This window comes from Aedes aegypti, chromosome 3 (assembly GCF_002204515.2).
Source record: "Aedes aegypti strain LVP_AGWG chromosome 3, AaegL5.0 Primary Assembly, whole genome shotgun sequence".
NCBI classification, from domain to species: domain Eukaryota; kingdom Metazoa; phylum Arthropoda; class Insecta; order Diptera; family Culicidae; genus Aedes; species Aedes aegypti.
This window is the reverse complement of record NC_035109.1, coordinates 146,684,611-146,704,871: the sequence shown is the minus strand read 5'-3', so window position 1 is coordinate 146,704,871 and position 20,261 is coordinate 146,684,611. Positions and strand designations below refer to the sequence as shown.

At 37.6% G+C, this 20,261-nt stretch overlaps 1 protein-coding gene and 1 long non-coding RNA gene across 5 annotated transcripts in view; both read right to left on the bottom strand.

The window, feature by feature from the left end:
* Positions 1 to 1,418: 1,418 nt before the first annotated feature.
* LOC5571566 lies at positions 1,419 to 5,725 on the bottom strand. The gene is made up of 3 exons (XR_002501519.1): positions 5,444 to 5,725; positions 5,241 to 5,376; positions 1,419 to 1,706 (listed from the first exon to the last, which is right to left on the bottom strand). It is a non-coding gene; the product is annotated as an uncharacterized LOC5571566 (long non-coding RNA).
* A 12,303-nt stretch (positions 5,726 to 18,028) lies between these two features.
* LOC5565476 (zinc finger protein rotund) overlaps positions 18,029 to 20,261 on the bottom strand; it is a 118,561-nt gene continuing 116,328 nt past the window's right edge. For all 4 annotated transcript variants that reach the window (XM_021849349.1, XM_021849350.1, XM_021849351.1 and 1 more), the window contains one exon: positions 18,029 to 20,215. In XM_021849349.1, coding sequence (XP_021705041.1) covers positions 19,716 to 20,215 — 500 coding nt within the window. In that variant the 3' untranslated portion in view covers positions 18,029 to 19,715. The remainder of the gene's footprint in view (positions 20,216 to 20,261) is intronic.

Here is a 20,261-nt window from a genome sequence, read left to right as displayed (position 1 = left end):
CAAAAAGCGGGATTCTTGGAACAACTCACGGGTAAATTCTTGAAGGAAGTACGGTGGAATTCCTGTAGGAACTCTGGCCAAATGCCGAGAAAAACTCCGGATGAGTTTTGGAATTATTGTTGACACCCACCCACCATCTGGTAACGCTTTTTGTATGAATATTCTACAAATTTTGTATGAGCTATAACACCTCAAGGACACCCACCCGCCCCTTAGAGCGATGAAATTTGTGAATGAGCCCTAAGCTATTCCTAGAGGAACTCCGGATGCGTTCCTGAAGAAACTCCAGGTGCGTTTCTGTAAAAACTCCACGTTTCTAGAGGAACACCAAAAAAACCTGCAGAATTCAAATACAAAATACGAAGAAATTCCCGGTGGAGCTCCAGAGAAACTTTCCAGGTATTACCAGATGAAATCCAGAGGAATCGCTGGAAAAAGAAGAGAAGGTTCTGCAAGAACTCCAGAGGAGTTTCTGAAAGAATTTTCGGTCGAAATCCGGAGGAAATTCCAAGGAATTACTTAATGAAATCCAGAGGAATTTCTGGAAGAATTTAAAAAAATCTAGGAGAAACTCCGAAGGAATTCCACGAAGAACTCTAGAGGAATCACTGGAGGACGTCTAGAGGAATTTCCGGAGAAATTCATGAGAAAATTGCCTAAGGAACTCTGGATGATTACCCGGAGGAAATGTATTTAATTTTCAGAAGTAACTCCTGGAAAATTCCTAATTGAACTCCGGAGGAATAAGAATTACTAGAGAAATTCTGAATAGGGGCCCAGATAGCCGTAGCGGTAAACGCGCAGCTATTCAGCATGACCAAGCTGAGGGTCGTGGGTTCGAATCCCACCGGTCGAGGATCTTTTCGAGTTGGAAATTTTCTCGACTTCCCTGGGCATAGAGTATCTTCGTACCTGCCACACGATATACACATGCAAAAATGGTCATTGGCATAGTGAGCTCTCAGTTAATAACTGTGGAAGTGCTCATAAGAACACTAAGCTGAGAAGCAGGCTCTGTCCCAATGGGGACATAACGCCAGAAAAAAAGAAGAGAAATTCTGAAGAGTTCCTGTGGAGAAAATCCGAAAAAAAACAGGGGGAACTACAGAGGAAATTTGAAAAAAAATACCGGTGGCGTTACAAAATAATAGTCGGAGTAAATTTGAAGGAATTCGCAGATGAACTACGGAGAAATTCCATGAGGATCTCCGGAGAAATTTTTGAAGAATCTCCAAAAGAATTCCTACAGGGACTCTGAAGCAATTGCTAATTCCTTCTGCAACATTTTTCATAGAAATGTAATATAATCTATAATATTGTCTTAAATGTAATCCATTCAAAAATGCATAGATTTATGCATTTCAAGACTATTTTTAAGCTGCTATAGAATGATGATTAATGAAATTATAAATGCTAACTTTAAATTAGCAGCTCTTTACGTAGAGCAATCAATCAAGCAAAACTTTATTTTTATTGATTCCATACACATATACACTTGAAATTTCACAACATATTTTTTTTCAATTTCCCATCGCTTTGTTTGCAGCAGTCCGTTCCATTTTTGCAACAACATAGTTGACCTAATCCCGGCATGTCCTCCATCGAATAAGCATGTCCATAATTTCTCGTCGATGAGATTCCGGTTCATGTAAAAATTCAGCGTACCGGCGATCGGGAAGAGCTTCGAAGATGCTGACTCTGGATTTCTGGAAAATAAAAAATATTATTGATCAGAAATCAGAAATTTTTCTAGCGTATCAAATATATAAATGACAATCATCAAACACATTTTTATTATTATTATTTTCCTAATGAAATTCTGGAGTAATAAAATGTAATCCTTAATGTAATCCGGAGTAAATTCTTTGAAAAAAAAAAAGTACGAAGGATTTTCTTAACAAAATCTCCAGAGGAATTCCTGTAGAAAATCCCCGGTAGAATTTCTGGACGAAATTCCCAGAGGAATTCTTGGACGAAATCCCCTGAGGGATTACCAGAGAAAATCCCCGGTAAATTTCCTGATATTTCCGAAGGAAATCCCCAGAGGAAATTCTGGAGAAAACCCCCAGAGAAAATCCTGAAGAAATTCCTGGAGTTATTTTTCCGGAGAAATTCCTGGTTCAACTCTCCAGGGAAATTCTGGAGGAAATCTCCGGATAAAATCTCTGAAATAAAATATACGAAGGAATTTCTAGAGAAAATCCTTGGAAGAATTTCTTAATGAAATCTCCGTAGAAATTCCTGTAGAAAATCCCTGGAAGAATTTCTGGATGAAATTGCTAGAGGAATTCTTGGACGAAATCCCCTGAGGGGTTACCAGAGAACATCCCTGGTAAAGGAATTTCTGGAGAAACCTCCCGGAGGAAATCCTGAAAAAATTCCTGGAGTAAATTTCCGGAGAAATTCCTGGTTCAACTCTCCAGAGAAATTCTGGAGGAAATCTCCATATAAAATCTCTGGAAAGAAAATACGAAGGAATTTCTGTGGAAAATCCTCGGAGGAATTGCTATTGAAAATCCCCTGAGCAATTCCTGAAGAAATTCCTCGCAGGAAATCTTTGAAAAAATCTCCGGAATAATTCCTGGAGCAAATCGCCAGAATAAAAAAAAGCCTCTAGAGGAGTTTTTGCAAGAAATCCTTGGAAGAAATCTCCGAAATTCTGGAGAAATTCCTGGAAAGAAAACTCCAGATAAATTCTGTGGAAAATCACCGAAAGATTTCTTGGAGACAATCCCCGGAAATATTTCTTAATTAAATATCCGGATGAATTCCTGTAGATAATCCCCGGAAGAATTTCTGGACGAAATTCCCTGAGCGATTACAAGAGAAAATCTCCGGTAATGTTTTTGAAATTTCGGAAAAAATCCCCAGAGGAATTTCTGCAGGAAACCCCCGGAGAAAGTCCTGAAGAAATTCCTGGACTTAATTTACGGAGAAATTCCTGGTTCAACTCTTCAAGGAAATTCTGGAGGAAATCTCCGGATAAAATCTTTGAAAAAAACACGAAGGAATTTCTAGAGAAAATCCTCGGAAGAATTTCTTATTATCCCTGGAGGAATTGCTATTGGAAATCCCCTGAAGAATTCCTGAATAAATTCCCCAGAGGAATCTTGGAAAAAATCTCCGGATTAATTCCTGGAGCAAATCGCCAGTATATAAATGGCCTCTAGAGTAATTCCTTGCAGAAATACTCGGAAGAAATTTCCGGAGGAATTCCTGGAGGAAGTTTTGGAGAAAAACTTCAGATAAATTCTCTGGAAAAACACCAAAAGAATCTCTAGAGAAGATCTCCGGAAGAATTTCTTAATATCCCAGGAGGAATTGCTATTTGAAATACCCTGAGGAATTCCTAAAGAAATTCCCCGGAGGAAATTTTGCAAAAACAAACTCTGGATTAATTCCTAGAGCAAATCGCCAGAATAAAAAAGACCTCTAGAGGACTAACAAAATCCCCAGAAGAAATCTCCAAATCACTGAAGGAATTCCTGGGCTAAATTCCCAGAAGAATTCCTGGACGAATTTCTTTGAAAAAATCTCTGAAGGAAATCCAAGGAGGAATTACTGGAAAAAATCTACTGAGAAAATCCTGGTGCAAATCCACAGAGAAATACCTGGAGGTAATCTCCGGAGAAAATCTCTGAAGAATCCCCTGAGGAATTTCTTAATGAAATATCCGGAGAAATTACTGGACAAAATCCCCAAAAGAATTTCAGAACGAAATCCCCAGAGGAATTGCTGTTGGAAAACCCCTGAGGAATTCCTGGAGAAAATCCTCGAAGGAATTCCTAGAGGTAATCCCAGGATTTATGCCTGGAGCATATAGTCCGAGGAGTTTCTGGAGGAAATTATCGGAGAAATTGCTACTGCAAATCTCCTGAAGAATTCCTGACAAAAATCCCCGGAGTTCTTGGGGATATTCCCGAAGGAATCCTTGAAATCTCCGGAGAAATTCTTTGTGCAAATTCCCAGAGAAATTCCTGGAGAAAAACTCCGGGAAAAAAAACTAAAAATATCCTCGAACAAATTTCTGAAGAATAACCCCGCAGAAATTCCTTAATGAAATCCCCTGTGGGTCCTGTAAGAATTTTTAACAAAATCCTAGAAAATCTCCAAAGGAAATCCTGGAGAAACTTAGGATGCTTTTCTGAAGGAAACGGAAGCGTTTCTAGAGAAACTCCGGGGTAATTGCTTGACGAAGAAATTCCTGGAGGAAATTAAAATTTGCCGATGGAAATCCGGAAGAATTTCTTGAAAGACTTAAGAAAAAACCTGGAGGAATTCACAGAGGAAGTCTAGAGCAATTCCCGGAGAAACTTTTAAGAAATTTTCTGAGGAACTCTGAACAAACACCCGGAGAGGATGTAGTGAATTATTCGAAGCAACTTCATAAGAATTCCTAGAGGAACTCTGGAGCATTTCCGAGAGATTACAGTAAAACCTCCATGAGTCGATTTTCTATTATTCGATATCGACACATGGACCAAAAAGAACCAACATTTCATGTTTACTATGATGGTCCTCTCAAACAACTTTCCAAAGCTTTTCTGTTCCATGAGTCGATGGGAACTTCAAGAGGTTTGACTGTACTTGAGGAACTCTGGAGAATTCTTGTAGATATTTCGAAAAAAATCAGGACAGATTATGGAGAAAAAGAATCCCCCAAAGAATTCTCGGAAAAAAGTATCCGGTGGATTTTTTGGTGGAAATCCCTCATCCCCGGAGGGGAAACCTTAAGAGGAGTTCTTGGGAGATCTCTGGAGGAATTCTTTGAAAAAATCATAGGAGGAATTTCTGGAGAAAATCTCCGGAGGAATTCCTGGTGAAAATAACCGAAGGAATTTATGTAACAAATTCCCGGAGGAATTTCTGAACAAAATCTCCTGAAAAATTGCTGGGGGAATTCCTGAAGGAATTATATTGAAAATCCCTGGAGTAAATGTTGGGGGATATCCCTGGTGGAATCCTTTAAATAACTGGAGGAATATCTGGAGCAAATCTCCACAGCAACTCCTGGTGCAAATCCCCAAAGAACTCCCTGGAGGAAATCTCCGAAAAAAACCCGTTTGAATTCTTTCAATGAATTTCTGGACGAAATATCCAGAGGAAATTCTGGACGAAATCGCCGGAAGAATTCCTGGAAGAAATCTCCCGAGAAATTCCTGGTGCAAATCCCCAGAGAAATTCCTAAAGAATATCACCGGATAATTCTCTGAAAAATACCCGAAGGAGAAAATCCTTACCGTCGATGGGGGTGACAAATATCTTCCCGTACACATTCCTTATGGAATCCTTGTACGAACTCCTAAATGATTCCCTGGAGAAAAACCCTGATGATTCCTGGAGGTGTCCTGTGTGAGTCCAAATGAAAGCGGAAAGCTGAAAGCGGAATAAAATATTGTTTAAAAAACAGCACCGATGCAATATTGATTTTGTTTTTACTTACCTCAAATGAGTAGGTTGAAAATACGATGGTGAAACTGCGAGAAAAATCCGAACTGGTAAACAAACGTGTGTCAAATCAGATTTGGAACAGCTCAAATCTTGTTCCAAATCCGACCAAAAATAGACCAGGCAATTAGCCTGTTCCAAAAAAGTAGACCAGAAAACTGGTATAAAATAAAATTGGAACATTTTTTGCAACACCGGTGCAAGCTCCAAATTTCAACATGGTCCAAAAATTTGGAACCAAACAGTGATTTGGACCACCGGTGAAGTTGCCCTTATAGGGTTGAACCAACTGTGCCGCATCTCGAATTATTTTTCAAAATGTGGTGAGTATCCATACATATAAAAATTTGTAAGAAAATCAGGAGTGCATATAAACAAAATCTGAAAGCGCTAATATCAGGCCCATGACGACCATATATCGATACACAGTGTTCTTCGTAGCCAGGATCCCGCATACCAAAAACCTGAGACGAGACTCGCGAAGACGGTCTTCTTTTTCTGTGATTGCTGAGTTTTTTCTTATTCCACTTTGTGTTTATACCAGTGAATCAATTGTCACCCAACACGCAGCAATAAAGACATTGTCATCTCCTATACTTGTTGCAACAATTTTATTCCGCAACATGAGTTTGTCATCACTTGAACAGAATATGACAAAGATCGATCACCACGTGCACAGCGATTTTCTGGGATTCGCATTGCAATTTTCGAGAACTTTCTCCGTGTTGGTAAACCATGACACATTATCAAACAGCTTTCATTAAACAAGTTTGGTTTTGAGTTTAAAATAGCTGATGAATCGCGAGTTGAAAAAGTTTCAACAATGTTGTACTCTGTAATTGTCATGACAATTTTGCTTTTAATTGTGTCCTTATCCGCAACAGTTGCGACAAACGGTTATGAGCGTGCTTGTTTTGTTGTTTGTTTTTCGTCTATCTTGATGACAATTTGATTCACTGGTTTATACCAATTATGCGCTAGCCGTTCAAATCCTCACATGAACCTCTCAGCAAAAAAAGATTGAGTTTGCATCACATCGAATCATAAATAGCCGTTTGAGTAAAATTTCATACCAGCAAACGTAGCATACATTAGAAATAATTAATCTTCTGCTTAGATTTATCAGCAACTTTGGAAAAAACTGCTCCGCTGACTGAGATTTTCAATAACAATTTACTTTGAACACAATACTTTTCACTTTTTCAACCATAAAAACGGTGGGCTGCATTTGACGTTTCGTGAGAGGGGAAACTGGGCTGCATATGACGTTGATATTTTTCCTCTTCGCGAGTCTCTCTCAGCCAAAAACCAGTTCGTCTTATATTGAGAACAGTAAACTTTTTCAAACTGAAATGGTTAATGTACCACAAACAGTTGTTTTGATATAATACAATATTGATCTCAAAACACATTACTATTCAAAACTGTTCAAATAATCCATACCGAACAGTAACAGAATAATATACTGTTGAGATATCGTTAAATAATATGAAGATGACATTTTAAAAGATATAGTGAAAATATTTCGCCACCATTTGGCAAATAAGTTTTGTTTAAATTTGTGCATCACACTAACACATCTGCATTTTACTTTATTTTACCAATGCTCAACAATTTGGCGAATAGTTACATGCTTCGGTATCTGTGAGCAATTTTTGGAGCGTGTAATATTTTCGTCAGTTTATTTTTTGTTTTGTGTTCGTTACCAAAGTGAAGTTGATTCAGGATTAGAGTGGAAGTGAAAAAAGTTTAAGTTTATTTTAGAAAAGGTTTACGGAGACAGATGGATTAACCTACTGCATATCGGAAACATGCCAGCAGCACCTCTAAGCCCTCCGGCAGATGATTCCCAAAATTACTCCTGTGTCGTAAGTCACGGCTTGCTTTCAAACTTTGCTCCTTCTCATGTCGATCAGGAAGCGCCACCAGGATTTTCCCGTAATGACCAACAACTGGATGTTTCATTACCAACAAATTCCACATGCTGGGCGGGTGGCGTCCAGTAGTAGATGTTTTCTAGCGGCAAAGTGCGGCAGATGATTTACGTTGGAATCCCGGTTAAAAGAAAGTGGATTGCTTTCAAGCCTCCGAAGTGAATGAACCACTAGTCGACCGACAGGTAGCGAACGGTTTATCGGTGTATCATTAGAAGGAATAGAGGTATAGTATGAATATTATAATGTAATAACTCGTAATGTGGAAATAAATGATACAAATGATAAATGATTTATTTTAAATGCTTAAAGTGAGAAGAAAAATACAAAAAATCCTGATTAGCCTTAAAACAATTTCCGAAGAATCCAAATAAAAACCAGCGTGTAGGAAGAGAATGGAAATAATCAAATTAAACAAAGCTTTTTTTAACTGTATCCTTTATAAGAAACAATGAAACAAGGAAAAATGTGTTCGTATTGTGAATACATATTTCCTTGTTTCATTTTATTTTCTTATTCATTCAATTTCATATAATAAAATCTCAACATGACAATACAGTATTGGGTTGAAATACACTAAACAACCGTAACCAAACAATTACACATACGTTATTTATTTTTCTTATAAGTTTATGGTTCAACTGTTTCGCAACTGTTTGTCGTATAGTAAATTTAGCGAAAAATGGATAATATGTCTTCCTTTCGGCAAACTGTTGATCACAAATTTTGTTCGAGAAAATCGACGATTTTAAATGGTTACATAACTTAACCGCCTATTTCCTACATTGTTATTTTCCTATTTACTGTTTGCCGAATTGTTGAAACCGTTTGCCGAAGGGTGGATATATTGTTATTCAGCATACTATACAAAATGGTTCAGCTACTGTTGGAAATGGTTTAGCAAGGTATGAGAAACAGTACTGATACGGTTCATATTTATTCGGGATGTCCCGGGCGATAAGTGAATATCGCCCACTGTCAGTTGTAAGAACTGTGAAAATAAAGACCATTCTTTTGTTTAATTGTTTGCTATTCGCTCCCAAGACGACAATTGGTCCGGTGGGGTGTGCTGCTGTCGTCATGATGATGGTTGACGAGAGCAATGTCAAACTCATTCATGGTTTCAAAACATTCGGAACAAAATATTTATTTTCACCGCTTTCTTCACTTATGTATGAAATTGAATGAGATCCAATGGTAGAGAATTCATTTATCTACCCAATGGTATTTTTAGGGGCAGCGGAGAATGTCCCGAATCGTGTTTTATTCAAGCGCAAAAATCGCTCAGGCGAAAGTTCCAATGAAACTAACCTCACATATCCTGGTTTTCCAACCTCAAACTAGTGCTCCTACCAGCCGGATCACAATTTTTATGAAAGTAGTGCAATAATACAAAAAACAAACGTATGTAGAACATAGAGAATGGATATTCCTACCTTTTCCGCCTAACTGTTTCACTGTGAACCGTCTTATATCAGGAAAATAAAACATTTTTCCCCACAGCGGCATGTGATGGATGCGTGAAAAATCAAATCTCTCATTATCTGACTAGTTGCGCTACCAAAGTATAGATGACTAACAGTATGTTGCGTTTTGCGATTGGAAGCGTATGGTTTGATTATCAATTTTTGATATTGTTAAATCAGCTAATAATGTGCCAAAAAGTCGAAGCACATTCAACATTTCGATGGTTTTGGAAGAAGAGCGAACATTAAAAAGCATCCTGCAAGCTTCCAAGCAAGCAATCAGTGATTTGGTTGTGACACTTGCTCGATTATGGATCATAAACATTAGTGATCCTATATAGAGAGATACGCGGAAGTAAAATGGAAATATTTGGCAACAGACCAGCAGTGCTGATTTTGCTCGGCGTCGAGAACAATATTGTAACACGGACATGACTTCCTCATCGCTAAAAATATTATTTTGTTTCGTTATAGATCTTTGAGCTACACATTCAAACTAATAAACAGCCCAAAAAATCAACAACTAAAAATCGCATTGAAAAAAAATTAATAAAGAAAAATATTTCATTTATTTTGCTTCATGCAAAATCACTTTTACCGAAATAATTTCAAGTGGATAACATTACTCCTCAAGAAAAGTTCAAAACAAACATAACGCATGTTCGTTTGGCTCACACTTTGACAGCTCTCGCTGCTCGATTGGCTCACACTTTGACAGAAATGTCAGCTTCCGCGAATCTCTCTTATAAAGGATTTCTAATCAACATTAAACAAAACTTCGCATTCTGATTGCACTCTCGATTCAAATTACCCGAAAATGAGTAAACACATGGAGATGTTGGCTACGCTAAAAGTCGTCCCGTGCCATGGGTCTGGTTAATATTCATTGTCTTTCGAAGAAAAATACAACAACTGGGGCTTAGATCTGACGGAAATGGTCTATTTGTTTGGTTATTTTTACTAAAGTGTCATACAGCGCCATCCACGTCAGCTATAGAGGGTTAGTGTATTCAAAAGAACTGTAAAAAAATCCTGAATAAACAACTTTGCAGAAGAAAGTTTTTTGCTAGGGTGCTCCTGTCAAAAGATAAAACTGATATAGAACAGTTTTAACTCATGTAGATAAAATCCGAACGAGTCCAAATGTAGTACAAATTTGTCCAAAACAGTTTGTCGAAGATACCAAACCTCTAGGATGCGAGAAATGTTTGATCCTTCGACCTGGTTGCTTGCTTCTGCGGAGGCGGGCGACGAGGCCAGGATCAAACATGTCGCGCGTCGTTCGCGTACCACGGTGGAATAGTATCGCGGAACGCGTATTAGTAGTGTTTGATGCTTTGATCTTGTCGCTTGCTGCTGTGGGGCGAGCTACGAACATTTGTTCGGCGTTCAATGCTTTTATCGAGCAATATCGCGAATCTGGTTAGGCGCATTCATTTCAAATTATACATTTATCGTTTACCAAAACGAATCCTTTACTCAAACCTTTCCCATATCCAAACTCCCAGTGTCTACTTGTGGAAGTGTGTCCTCGGCTTCCATAAAGCAAGTGACACGTCAACATTTCCCTTCCATCCCAAAAAGACCTGCATTCGGACGCAGTCGGCGCCGTTATTGTTTGTTGTAATAATGAGAGCAAGTACAGGTGCACATTGAGGGTCCTACTGATCCCGAGTAGTGTCTGTTGGTTCCCTGAGTAAGTACAGCTGTTCTTGCAATAACGGAGTAGCATCTGCGGGCGGCCAATCATGCTCATGCTCATGCGATACCAAACCTCTAGGATGCATATACAGAGTACTTTTGGCTCAGCTGAATTCTCGTTTCCTGCAAACGAAAACAAAGCGTTATAGGGGAATGTGGGGCAAGATGAGCACCCGGGGCAAGATGGGCACCCCTAGTTTGTGTCGTTCCTACCGATTTTTTTTCAATACATTATTTGGGGTTCTGATGACTATCATTAAATTGATATGATGGCCATAAATTTCAGCTAAAAAATCAACAGCACAACGTAAATATTGTCCAAAATACATAGAAGTCCAAAAATTTACCTTTTCATATAAGATTTGTTCATTTAAAAGTGATATTTTTGTTGCGTAAACAAATTAATTCATACGTTTTTGGCTGTATAGTTATAGAATAATCTTCTGTAGATAATCAGGAGCAAAACTTTTTATCAAATTTAAAAAATATTTCAATTGTTTTGATAATATTAATAAATTTACACCCTTGGGGCAAGATGAGCACCATGTTCAAAATTAAGTAAAAGTGTGAAACTATAGAACCACAGCTCACAGCTAAGCTTGACTTACGGTATCTTCTTTGCACAAAACAATTTTTCTAAAAAATATACAAACAAACAACAAATTTTATCGTTTTTTAAGTAAAATCTTAGCAATTTATGAAAAGTTTAGTTATTTTCTGATAAAAGTTTTAAAAACTAAGCTAGTTGATGATAAATATTATCAGATATTAAAGATAATATCTTGGGATATTGCAAGCATTGAAAAATAATAGTTTTCTTTAGTAAATTGCATCTTTTTATGGGGGTGCCCATCTTGCCCCGCAGTTTTTTTGACCGATGATAAAAAAGCTCTTTTTTAAAGTGTTATTTGGAAAACTATTTATCACTTTTTAAAACTTTTAATGGTTGGTGGTCATAGTAATAATGTAAAAGATAAGGATGGTTACCAATTTTACCAAAATAATAACGTTTAAGTAGGCTTAAATCGCGCTTATCCTTAGGGTGCTCATCTTGCCCCGCCTGACCCTACATGACACTGATTCTTCCGGATTTCCTATATGGTCATTAATCGTTGACATTGAAGGGAGTCGATTGGAGAGCTTTCGAGGTTTTTGAACGTAAAGTGCTGCGAACAATACTCGGATAAATAAAAAATGGCATCTGGCGGCGTCGCATGAAGCACGAGTTGTACCAAGTGTATAAAGAGGTGGATATTGTCAAGCTTATAAAACACGGCAGGTTGCGTTGAGGTAGGCTACGTTGCCAGTATGCCGGAATAACGACAAGCAGGGAAAATATTCAACAACGACTTTGTGGCAGGCCGCGCTCACGATGGCTTTTTGCAGTTGAGGAGGAGTTAAGGTAACGTTCAGGGCGACTGGAAGCGATTGGCCCAGAACCGAGCTCAATGGAGAAGACTCATCCATTCGGCGTGGACACATTGTAGTTCATTAGGTATCAAGAAAGTGCATGACTTCCGCATCTGTGTACAAAAGATTATTTTGCCCTCCACTCTATGTAAGTCCATAGGTGCAGTGATATTCACTTTGGGGCTCTATTACAACCTCGACCATTTTTTTTTAGATAACCACTTTTTATTCTGTTTCAAATTTAATTTAAAATTTGTTTTATACAATCTACGATATTACGCTTTCACCTCTGATCGGGGTCACCATCCGATCGCAGTAGTACACAATGTATCTGGTATTCTACATTCATTAGGTATTCTCTTTCTTACAGTTATACTAAACCACCATGTTACACAATCATGTTTTATGTTTTTCTGCGTTCCATCGATTCCCACACCACGTCTGCATCGTTCTGAAGAGATCTCTCACGAATCAACAGGGAGTCATACGGGTTTGTGATCGATTGTTTAATGTTACTTTTTCGTAGTGTTATTTGTATTTAATTTTAATTTCGCCTTTTTACTCGTAGTTTGTCGGGATACAGAAAGGAAAATCACATTTTGGGATTGTGTAAATTTAGGCTTCTGATATATTAGCTAGATCCATGTGTTACAGAAGAGAACGCTATTCGCTATCACTCACGCCGGGCTCCGATTCATCCATGCTCAACGTAGCTTTCATCTACTCGAATATCTATAGAATATTAAATATATAGGGGATTTGTTTTCTTCACTTTCTCTACAAATATTTTATTTTTGCTGTATTTACTACCAGTTGTATGCTACTACCCTTTTGTTTTATAATACAATGTCATTCATTCGATCGACTAAATAGTAAATAAAAATACCAATAAAAAATAATGATTTTAAGTATACTCTTTCTCATGCTTGCGTTGTGTTCGATTTTTCCACGGTTGTGTTACACATGACTGTTCGATGAAATAAACCTATGTTTCTATGCTTTCCTACTATGTTCATCTCAACTACTTTGTAAGGGGTGCAAAAGTACGGGGTGAATTTGCTTAAACTATTAGAACCGACGTCATACTGAAGATTGAAGCTGAAATTAAATGCAAAGTTTAAAACGAACAAAATGGTAATCAAGAAAGCGACCTTGACTATTGGAAACCAAAAAATAAGAAAAGGCTCTATACATATATACAAATTGAACAGAGTACAACAGCTTTGAGCGCGTGTCAGTTTACCGTTTTTTTTTTGGTGAAACTCCCGTGACAGATTCGTGTCACCATTGTCCGTTGTGCTTGTTTTCAAAAGTTGTTGGTATTTACAATAAAGAATCGAATAGTGTGGTAGCTGTGTTAAATTAGATAATTTTGGGACAATTTTCAGTTTTGTTTCGTTCTGCCAGTGGCTACCACGCTGAATTTGTTACGTTTTGTATGAGTGTGGGTATCTGAATCCGCTTGCTTCGCTTACACACTAAAATCACCGAGATCTTGATATAAAAATGGGGGATTACTTTGGGGAATCGATTATGTTGTGTGAGTGTGGGGATGATTGAACCTTTAAAACTTTATTTCAGTTTTGCGATTGATTGGCAACAATAAGTTTTATTGATGAAGAAACGAGATTCGTTTGAGCTTTGTCGGATGATGTAGGTGATAAGGACGAGTGAGTGTAGAACACTTCAAGGTAATACTAGCTTACGCAACTAGGTGCAGAACGGAATTTTTTACAACAAAAGTTGTACTTAACAACAAGCGCAGTTCAATATGTGTTCTACAATAAATGGCGTATATTTTTTTTTGCAATTCCTCATCGTAATAGGCTGCTTTTCAACACATCTATCTGTTTTGAAACGGCTTATTTTCCTGCACTGAATATCGTAGTGCCGTAATAACCATTACGCAACTGAAATTAGTTGCGTAATATTTATTGCACAACTGCTTTGAGTTACGTAATGAATTAATTATACAAACACAACAATTTTCAGAAATTGCAACATAATGATGAAAGCATCCCGATATAATTTCTGATACCCTCAAGTGGTCCTCTACGAAATTGCAAATAATGTTGTACGTAACTCGTTGCAAAACTCGATTTTTACAGTACTCGTCGTGATAACCCATCTCGGTAAGCCTCGTTGGATAAATGTTCGACTCGTGCTGTAAAAAATCATCATTCTGCTACTATTTCTGAAAAGTATTGTTTAATATATCAACTCTAACGATTCTACATTTGTTTTACAATATCTGAGAAGGGTTGCGTAATAAGGCATTATGCCACTCAAATGCGTTCACATTTATTTCACATATTTCTCCAGGCGTCTCTCTAAAAATTTTTCGGAGTTTCTTCTAGATTCTTCCAGGTTGTCTACCAGTTATTTACCCTAAAGTTCTTAAAAATTTCCTTTCGGGATTCCACCCGTTTTTCGACCAGCGGACTCCATTAAAATTTTTCCGAGCCTTCTTCCACGGATACATCAACGAATCACTCCGGGAGTTACCCAGAAATTCCTACAGTAATACTGTTAAGGATTCCTAGAGAGATAACTTTAGAAATTCTTTCAAGGGTGCCTGTAAGTTTTTTTGTATATACCTTCGGAAATTTCTCTAAGGATTCCTCCAAAGGTTCCTCAAAAAAAGGACAGACTTTTTTTTTCCAAGTGGTGAACTCGCCAAGGGCGAAAAGCCACTCTAATAAAGATAAATAATAATAAGGACAGCTTTGCTCTGAGCAGGCTATACGCATCGAGCAACTTTTGAGTTACCCACATTTGCTCAGAAATCAAGATCAGTAGGCTGTCCCGCCCCTCGTTAATTTATTCAGATATTTCTCTAATAATTCCTCGAAACTTTACCCTTGAAATTCTATTTTCTTCCTGAAATTTCTATACGATTCCTAGTTCTCCAGTTACAGTTAAAGTTATTAATTCAAAAATTTTTGAATTCTTCCAACGAATCTAGTAATCTCTTATTGGGCTCCTACAGCAATTCATCCGGAGAGAAACAAAAAAAGTAGATTGTAGTACCTAGTACCTTTTAATTAGGCATACGCGTGTTTCGATTACCACTTGTAGCCTTCTTCAGTGTCAGTTACTCGTATCAACAGTGAAGAAGGCTACAAGTGATAGTCAAAATAACCGAGATAAGCAATTGGGGCGGAATTAAGAGGTACAAGGTACTCCAATCTACTTTATTTTTGTTTCTCTATTGAGATTCTGCTTAGAGGATTCAAACATATTAAAAAAACATTTAATCCTGAGATTTACCCAGGTATTTCTCAGGGGTTCCTCCAAGAGTGTCTTCAAAAATTACTCTAGGGATTCTTTTAAGAATTTCTCAAAGGATTCCTCCAAACCGGGTATTTATCCAAAAATTCTTCAAGGGATTCTTTCAATGGATTCTTTTCTGCTGGAGTTTCTTTAAGATATACTCTAGAGTTTGCATTAAGAGTTCCTCCATAGATTATTTCAGCATCATTTAGGGATTCCTTAAGAAATTTCTCTAGATATGTCTTAGTTATTTGGAGCAGAAAAAAGCTTAAGGAAATAAAATTCCTGTCTGGAAAAGGCGTTACACTGCCTCCTCGTTTCAAAATATATCACCTTTCAGGTTTCACGCTAAAATTCATATTGTAAATGTGATGATCTGCAGTAGTCAATTAGACAGAAATTCCTATTGTAAGGCTGTTAGCGGTGTTCAAAATAGTGACCTAAAAGTGAAGTGTTTATAACGAACTTTCTTGCAAGACTTCATTGAAGATTTATCAGATATCGTAGAGGTGTGTGAAACATATTTTTGGGAAAACGCATTTCAGGTAGCGAGCCAAATTCATGGAACAGTTTAAGTGCAATCAGTTTTAGTAGAATACTTAAAAATGCGTTCATAAATTTCAGAGATATAAAGGGAATCTGTCAGAAGCCAACATGACAAATTGAACAAGACATCCTACGAGGTGTTCTTGGTTAAGTTCCTGTCTGGTGCATTTCAGAATTTTTGAAATTATTTCCAACGAAATTACTAAACAAATTGCACCAAGCTGTAAGTAAGACTAAATATTCGGCGTGTTTTCATATATCTGTAAATTACTTTGGTTGAAATGAGAAAGAAGCTTCACACTTATCAGGGTAACATCTAGATTTTTGTTTTGTTTTCAAAATGTATCGGAGGTTTCATCTATCTTTCTGCTGAAGATTGCTCTAGAACTTCTGTTGAGTGTTGAACTAGCGTCAGTTAAGTAGATTTAAATGAAGACAACAAAAAGAACAACATCTGCTAACATATTGCTCAGCAAATTTCTCAAACATACGTCCCGGGCTTTAAGTTAAACTTAGTACAAATATCACGGCAAAAGCTACAGCCCCAAAATGTTTTTTTTTTTTTAATAAGTATTATTAATTCCAAAGATGCTTCGAGATTTCTTAGGACTTCCTACCAAATTGTCTCTCATGATTTTTATAAGATTGATTTAATATCATGATTGAAAAATATCTTCAGGAATCACTCCAGAGATTCTTCCTTAGGTTTCTTTGAGAAGTCCTCCAGAAATTCTTTGTGAAATTTATTATTCAATTACGCGAAGCATTTACTCAAGGTTGCCTGCAAACAATTGTTAAGGAAGTCTTTTGGAAATAGGGTGACCATCTCCTGGAGATTCAAAATCAGGACATTTTGCCATTTTCACAATTTTCTGTGCAAATTACATTTTGTTTTAAACCCTTAACATACTTCATATTCCGAACAGCAGCGATTACAAATATTTTTTTTCCATTTTTAATGTTCCGGACTTGTAATGTACGATCTCGAGAAAATTCTATTTAGCCGATTTAAGCATGAGGACCGTTTTGATTCATATTACGGACAGCTTCAAATTCCGGACACTCCACTTTGTATGGGGAACACGAAATGTTTCAATTTTCGCCTTTCAAAAGTTCACACTTTCGAGGCTCGTTTAAAAATCATTTTCTATTGATAACGATTTTATAAGCCCCAACTGCCTTAGACGTCTCTTTTGTGGTTTGACGATTTCAATTGTTGTTTTGCCCTATTCTATTCATGATTTTCATGCGCTGTCCGGAACTCGAATCAAAGTGTCCGGAATATGAGACAAAAGTGAGGAAGCATCCGGACTAAGAATCATGAAAAGTCCGCACTTTTCAATTTATTTAAAATTATTCATGTTGCGGAATCAATATCTTGACCCACCATTCAAAAGTTTTGTGTTTTGAAGGCTTGATAACGCTGAAGAATCAAACAAAATGATTTATTTTATAAGCTTTTTGATGCGTTATACTTCTATGAAGCCTTAAATGTCCGTAGTAAGAATCAGAACGGTATAAGTTCTTATATATAGCTAGCCTTTTGTTGATAATCTATTCTTTTTGACTTTTGACTTTGCTAGGTATGTATCTGACAAGTATTTTCTCAAGGCTATTTTTTAAAGTCTGTCAAAAATCTGTAGGAGTCCTGTTTGCCAGACTGTCGCTTATAATTAAATTATATGGATTACTTAAATCATGGTTTCACAAAGAATTTGCCAAGAATAATTTAGAAGTTTCACAAAGATGCTTTTGTTAAGTTACCATTGAGATTTCCTGATAGTTTGTTAAGGATCTCATTAGAATTCCATGAAGAGTAGAAATCTGGCAAAGATACTAGAAACTTACATTTTTTTAACTCGATTCTGAGAGACATTTGTCAAAGATCTTACCAGAAACTCATGGAGTGCAAGATGCTAGGCGGTCGTGCTCCTCTAGTTTAATGTTGTAGTTTAGGCCATTATTTTTATAAATATTAACTCAATTTAAAAAAAAAGTTTGAGGTTGCAGACAAGAAAAAACCCACTGAAATTGTATATTGTGCTTTTTGAGAACATCTTCAATGGTAGCCCAAGTAACCACTAGCCCGCTAATTCGCCTTTTTGGGCTTATAGGGCTGTTATAGGCTAATATAGGGCTTGCCAGCTTTATAATAGCCCTATATTAGCACGGAGGGCGAATTAAAGTGCTATTTGATTACTCGGGAGCAGCAACTGTACAAGCTTTCTCATTTGAAATTTATTTGAGTTATAAAAATATGGCAAAATAATGAGACAATACCTCAAAATATTGCATATAATAGGAAACAGTTTTATGTTCAAATGATTACTATCATCTGTGCTGAAACTAATAACCGGAATTCTGTGAAAAAAACATCAGCTTGTCTGATTCTATAAACAATATCAGAATCGTCTAACATCGATTGAACCTGAAGGTGGTGTAATACAGTATAAAGAACACTTAAACAATGTAATGCAGTTGAAGTGAATTTCTGAATTTGGAAATCATTAGAGATATTTCTGAGAAAATTCATGAGGTATTACTTAGACCAATCCTTAAATAATGTCTGATGGAACTTCTGTGGAAATGTCCGATGAACTGTTACAAGGATGATTGATAGAACGCCTGAACATTTGAGGAAGTCTTGCTAGTGTCAAACCTCGAAGAATGACTGGAAGAATAATTAAAAAAAAAATCAACGTAGCAACTTCTGAATCCTTTGAGGCTATTTTGTGAGAACTAAAACAAGAAAACAAATGAAAAAAAAGCAACCAAAAGTTTAGATTTTACTTAAGCAGTGAACTCAAAAGTTCACTTTTAGTAGGTTTTGTGTTCCAATGAAACTATATTGCTGAATGAGAGATCATAAAGGATACTAACAGAACTTGATTCTCGAAAAAGTAACTCATGCACTTATCAACAACTAAAAGGTTCAGAATAAGTTCGAGTCGAAACTTGCTTCTACTTTATGGAAAACATCATTCTATTTGGGCAACTTAGATGAACTTGATGTGAACAAAAGTTCAGTCAACTATTTAAAAAGAGTGCTGCTCAAGTCAAAAGATGCCCTTTTAACTGAAGTTTTGGTTGCTTGGGAACTATTGTAGGAATCTTGAGAAAACCTGCTAGGGTAACATCTGGAGAAATCGTTGGGATTCAAACCTGGAACAGGCCCTAGGAAAAAAAAATTCTGTGGAAAATCCTGGAAGTAGTAGCGTTTGATTTACTGGAGCAATTTTCAAAGAAATTGTTCTAAGTGTCCCTCAAAGAACTGCTGGTGGAACTTCTGGATAAGATCCTTAAAAATTGGAGGGGAAATCTAAAAAAGAATTGCTTAAAGTAGAAGAGTCCTTAAACGAACTCCAAAATACTAACTCTGAAGAAATTACTAGAATAATTTCTGAAGGAAGGTTTACCGCGAGGAATCTATATACAAATTCCTGAAGAACCTGCGAAATAATCTCGCATAAGTGCTTTTGGAGGATTCTGCCCTCTAGATTTCAGCACCATGTAAATTGAAAAGCAAAATCGACAAGTAAGACATTTGTATTGAATTCTTTTGCGATTCCTTACATTCTAGTAAGAATTTCAATAAAAAAAAAACTATCATAACTTGAATTGTACGTACCGAATGTTCTACTTATCACTGTCAACTGACCAACACCATACTATGCCATTCCGTACAGAATGATCGTAAAAATCAATACTTGTGCCATTTAAAAAGGATTTGTACATTGATTCGACTTCCCCATCAATCCCCGCCTCTACAACGATCATCATCTACGGAACGTCACAAAGCCGACAAAGCTCAAACCGAGGTATCGTTTCTCCACCGTATTTCCGTCAATCCCACTCTACCCCGCAAAACATAACCCCCTTCTCAATCCCCCCTACCATCCATCAACCACATTTACGCTTCCCCCCGGGTCCCACCCATCTACTGCTTCTCCGTCTTCCCGACGCCGCCCATCAGCAAATGCTCCCCCGATATCAACCCGCTCGTCGGCTGATGGGCGTAGTTCCGGATCTGGTGCAGCGAAATCAACTGATTGGGAAAACTGTTTCCGCCGGCTCCTCCGCCACCGCCGCCGTTTCCGGCCGTCTGCTGGATCGTTTTTTGGTTCTGGAAGCTGATGGCGTCGTACAGGTAGGGTGGCCTCTGCGTTGCCGCCAGCTGCTGATGGTGATGGGCCGCTGCCAGCGAGTTCAGGTGCGGAGGCATAACGTTGATCGGCGTGAACGCCGAGTTGGTAGTGGTTTTGGTAACACTCGACGCGTCGTACGATCCGCTCGTCACGACCACGTTCGCTGCCGATGAGGTTGGGGTTTGATTGTTCACATGTTGCTGCTGCTGTTGAGGATTCTGCCGGATTACGACCAGGTCTTCGCCGACGTCGTCTGTGCTGCCCGAGTTGCCGTTCAAGTTACGATGGTGATCTGGAAGAAGCGAGAACATAAGCATCTGGATCAGGAAACCGATGTC